Raw genomic sequence first — 4,634 nt, forward strand, 5'->3', positions numbered from 1 at the left:
GGGCATCTTGAGCCCCTGGGCAGGTTCCAGGACCCAGCGCGTTAGGTCAGGGGAGTTGCACCTGGTGCGAGGGTGGCAGGACATATATAGGGTATGAGGTTAAAGGGGAAGGGAGGCTCCTTGTGCTGCGGTTGCAAGTCTCCAGTCAGTAAATCCTTTTGTTGGCAGCAAGCTTGCTTCCTGGAACCCAGGGAGCGGAGGGGTGGGCGGGGAGGGGGAGGCTGTGTCCTGCCCCGGGGAAGTACAGGGGAGTGCGCTTGTGAAACTGCTCCGAAGTTCAGCCAGATCATTTATCTTCCCGAGAAGCTAGCGACGCGGCCCAACCAGTAATAAAAGCTGCAAGAACCCCCAATAAATTGATTTAATTTTTTAAAGGGCTGTTTTAAAGATGCTTCCTCCAAGCCCAGGGCTGCGGACTCGACCTGTGTCGTGCAGCGCAGCCAGGCCCTCGTGCTTGCCCCTCTCGACGCACTGGCTTCTGAGACTGAGCAGAGGGCTCGCGGACATGCACGGTCAAGCCAGCGCAGGGATGCCCAGGGCTAGTTCAGCGGGCATTTTAACTCTGGCCCCTGCCCCTGTGCTACATATTTGCACACCGGGGCTTGCAAGCCCCGGGTCTCAGCCTGTTGGAGAAGGCGTGCGTGCAAGGCACACTCTCTCACGTGTCTGTCTCTCACTTTTCTTTCAATCACAGCCTCCCGCTTGGTTGCAAGGCCGCTCCTTGCCTGGAAGGACGCGTCCCACTGGGCAGCCCTGCAGCTGGACACCTTTTCAGCGCGTCGGCGAGCAAACACTGAGGACCTCTGGTGCAAGACACGTCCTTGTCAGTCACCTCCCACGTGTGCAGAGGTCAGATGGGGGATGGGAGGTGGGAGAAAGAGCCGTGCATGTGAGTTGTGCTCCTGACCCTGCCTTGGACGGCCTGCGGGCACACCCGGGTCTCGTCCGTGGTTACGCGTTCGGCTTGCAACCAAGTGCAAGGTCAGCAGTTGGAAGCCAGCAGCCGCCCAAAGAAGCAACAAGGGGCTCTGGTCTCCAGTCTCAGAACCACACGGGGGTAGTTGCGTCTACACTGCCCCGCGAGTCGGCCTTCCCTCGACAGAGGCAAGTTTTGAAAGTTTGGACAACCAGAACCCCAAGACAAACCTGTGTGGGAGGAAGTACACTCAGAGCGCCCCCTAGAGGCAGGACGGGTAAGGTCTGTGTCAGAGCGCCCCCTAGAGGCAGGACGGGGAAGGTCTGTGTCAGAGCGCCCCCTAGAGGCGGGGGTGGAGAGGGTCTGTGTCAGAGCGCCCCCTAGAGGCGGGGACGGGGAGGTTCTGTGTCAGAGCGCCCCCTAGAGGCGGGGACGGGGAGGTTCTGTGTCAGAGCGCCCCCTAGAGGCGGGGGTGGAGAGGGTCTGTGTCAGAGCGCCCCCTAGAGGCGGGGACGGGGAGGTTCTGTGCCAGAGCGCCCCCTAGAGGCGGGGGTGGAGAGGTTCTGTGTCAGAGCGCCCCCTAGAGGCGGGGACGGGGAGGTTCTGTGTCAGAGCGCCCCCTAGAGGCGGGGACGGGGAGGTTCTGTGTCAGAGCGCCCCCTAGAGGCGGGGGTGGAGAGGGTCTGTGTCAGAGCGCCCCCTAGAGGCGGGGACGGGGAGGTTCTGTGTCAGAGCGCCCCCTAGAGGCGGGGGTGGAGAGGGTCTGTGTCAGAGCGTCCCCTAGAGGCGGGGACGGGGAGGTTCTGTGTCAGAGCGCCCCCTAGAGGCGGGGGTGGAGAGGGTCTGTGTCAGAGCGCCCCCTAGAGGCGGGGGTGGAGAGGGTCTGTGTCAGAGCGCCCCCTAGAGGCGGGGACGGGGAGGTTCTGTGTCAGAGCGCCCCCTAGAGGCGGGGACGGGGAGGTTCTGTGTCAGAGCGCCCCCTAGAGGTGGGGACGGGGAGCGCCCATCTGTCCAATACCAATCTATAAATCCCCCTTCAGACGCACGCAGCTCATGCAATGACACAGATGCAGGAGGGTCACAGGCCGGCGGGTGCAGAGTCTTGTGGATCCAGTGGCCGTGGACGCAGCTCAGCGCCGGCGTGGCCTCCACGTGGCTCCTCCAGCTCCAGGGCTCGGGCTGCATCGTCAGTGGGTCTCCATGTGGCTCGTCAGCAGGCGTGTCTCGCAGGGAGCATCCGTGTTCCGCCCCCAGGGAGCTGTTTCTGCTTTCCAGTGAGGTCATCGAGCTGCGGCCTGACTCACAGGCTGGACGCCCCCCACCCTGGCGGGTTCAAGGTGACCCCGGGCGACGTCAGGAGCACAGGAGCGAGGGAGTCGGGTTGGTTTCTCTGGTCCCCCGGCCTCGCACGGTGGGGAAGCCAAGGGGGCTGGGGAGGGAGGGGCCGCCAGGGGGTGATCCGTCTCCTCTTTGTCCCCTTTGCTTCCATGTCCTCCTCCGACCGCCCCGTCCCCGGCCCCCTCCGCCCCGGGTCCTCTCAGCCAGCGCCAGCCCCCCTGTGCAGCTCAGGTTGGAAACGCGCCCCCCCCTCCTGCCATGACCGTGCGGTGCACACCGGCCAGGAGCCCCGGCTGAAGCCCCCGGGAAGTCCTCAGGGAGGAGCAGGTCTATTCTGTTCTTGTGCAGATGGCACCCAGGAACCCTGGGGGGCTGTGCCCCTCCCGCGAGTCACTGACTCCCCAGCCACGGCCGGCGGCGGAGCTCAGCCCATGGCGAGGCCTGGGGGCCCTGGGGAGAGGGCAGCGCAGGCTGACTGGGGGGGCGGCACCGGCAAGAGCGGGAAACACGGAATCCGGGTCGGATAAGCCCTCGGGACCGTCGTGAGAGCAGGGATCCAGGAGGGAGAGGAGCGTGGGGGACAAAGGGGCCCGATCCACCTGGAACCCCTCTCAGGGGACGGACAACAGGAAAGAGGGAGACGGGAGACGGCGGTCGGTGTCCGACGTGAATTCAGAAGAATTTATAAATCATCAGGGTTCATGGGGGGGGCGGGGGGAGGAACACGAGGGGCTGATCCCGAGGGGCTGAACGAGACGCTGTTTTGAGGACGAGGATGGACAGGTGTGCTCGACACCTCGCAGGGGTACGTATGTGGATGGTGAACGAGTCAGAAGAACGCAGGGTGCTGGGGGGTTGGGGGGCAGGAGGGCGCCCCCCACCTTGACACGTAGCATTGCCTGCGGGTCAGAACGGGCAGCTCTACACCCTGTCCTGGGGACCACGCGATGGAGGCAAGATGGAATCGCTCTATTGGGAACTCAACCCACGGAGGCACCTGAGCCCCTCAGGTGAGCAAGCAGGCAGTGAACCAGGTGAGGAACCAGGTGAGGAAGCAGGTGAGGAAGCAGGCCGTGAACCAGGCTGTGAAGCGCAAGGGAGCACCCGGGCCGCGTCGGTGGGCGCAGGGCTCGGAGCTCGGTCTCCGTGTGCACCTGTCTCCAGCAGGGAGCCCTGAAGGGGGAGGGGGCAGGTGGCGGCATCTTGTGCTTAGTGATGGTTGGAACAGGGTGCAGCTGCCTTAGCCAGTTCCCCGCTTCAGCTGGCAAGGCTCACTTCCTGCACAGCACCCCAAGGAGAAAGGCTCCCTTCCTGCACAGCACCCCAAGGAGAAAGGCTCCCTTCCTGCACAGCACCCCAAGGAGAAGGCTCCCTTCCTGCACAGCACCCCGAGGAGAAAGGCTCCCTTCCTGCACAGCACCCCAAGGAGAAAGGCTCCCTTCCTGCACAGCACCCCGAGGAGAAAGGCTCCCTTCCTGCACAGCACCCCAAGGAGAAGGCTCCCTTCCTGCACAGCACCCCGAGGAGAAAGGCTCCCTTCCTGCACAGCACCCCAAGGAGAAAGGCTCCCTTCCTGCACAGCACCCCAAGGAGAAAGGCTCCCTTCCTGCACAGCACCCCGAGGAGAAAGGCTCCCTTCCTGCACAGCACCCCAAGGAGAAAGGCTCCCTTCCTGCACAGCACCCCGAGGAGAAAGGCTCCCTTCCTGCACAGCACCCCGAGGAGAAAGGCTCCCTTCCTGCACAGCACCCCAAGGAGAAAGGCTCCCTTCCTGCACAGCACCCCAAGGAGAAAGGCTCCCTTCCTGCACAGCACCCCGAGGAGAAAGGCTCCCTTCCTGCACAGCACCCCAAGGAGAAAGGCTCCCTTCCTGCACAGCACCCCGAGGAGAAGGCTCCCTTCCTGCACAGCACCCCAAGGAGAAAGGCTCCCTTCCTGCACAGCACCCCAAGGAGAAAGGCTCCCTTCCTGCACAGCACCCCGAGGAGAAGGCTCCCTTCCTGCACAGCACCCCGAGGAGAAGGCTCCCTTCCTGCACAGCACCCCAAGGAGAAAGGCTCCCTTCCTGCACAGCACCCCTAGGAGAAAGGCTCACTTCCTGCACAGCACCCCGAGGAGAAAGGCTCCCTTCCTGCACAGCACCCCAAGGAGAAAGGCTCCCTTCCTGCACAGCACCCCGAGGAGAAAGGCTCCCTTCCTGCACAGCACCCCAAGGAGAAAGGCTCCCTTCCTGCACAGCACCCTGAGGAGCAGCCGCATGGAGCTGCCCGATGCAGCCTGGGAGCTGGAGCCCCGTGGGGAGACCTCGCTGCGTGTGTCTGTGATTCGGGGGGACCGTGGGCACGGGGGGCGGGACACGGGGCGGGGCGCGGGGGCCTGG

At 64.2% G+C, this 4,634-nt stretch overlaps 1 protein-coding gene across 1 annotated transcript; it reads left to right on the forward strand.

Annotated features, from left to right (window-relative positions):
* The first annotated feature begins 505 nt into the window (after window positions 1-505).
* Window positions 506-2,932, forward strand: LOC142435706 (uncharacterized). Its single transcript, XM_075539894.1, has 2 exons — window positions 506-1,193; window positions 1,957-2,932. Exons 1-2 carry the CDS (start codon window positions 506-508, stop codon window positions 2,514-2,516), a joined length of 1,248 nt encoding a protein of 415 aa, XP_075396009.1. The 3' UTR covers window positions 2,517-2,932.
* The last annotated feature ends 1,702 nt before the right edge of the window (window positions 2,933-4,634 follow it).

This window comes from Tenrec ecaudatus, chromosome Y, assembly GCF_050624435.1.
Source record: "Tenrec ecaudatus isolate mTenEca1 chromosome Y, mTenEca1.hap1, whole genome shotgun sequence".
Lineage (NCBI taxonomy): Eukaryota > Metazoa > Chordata > Mammalia > Afrosoricida > Tenrecidae > Tenrec > Tenrec ecaudatus.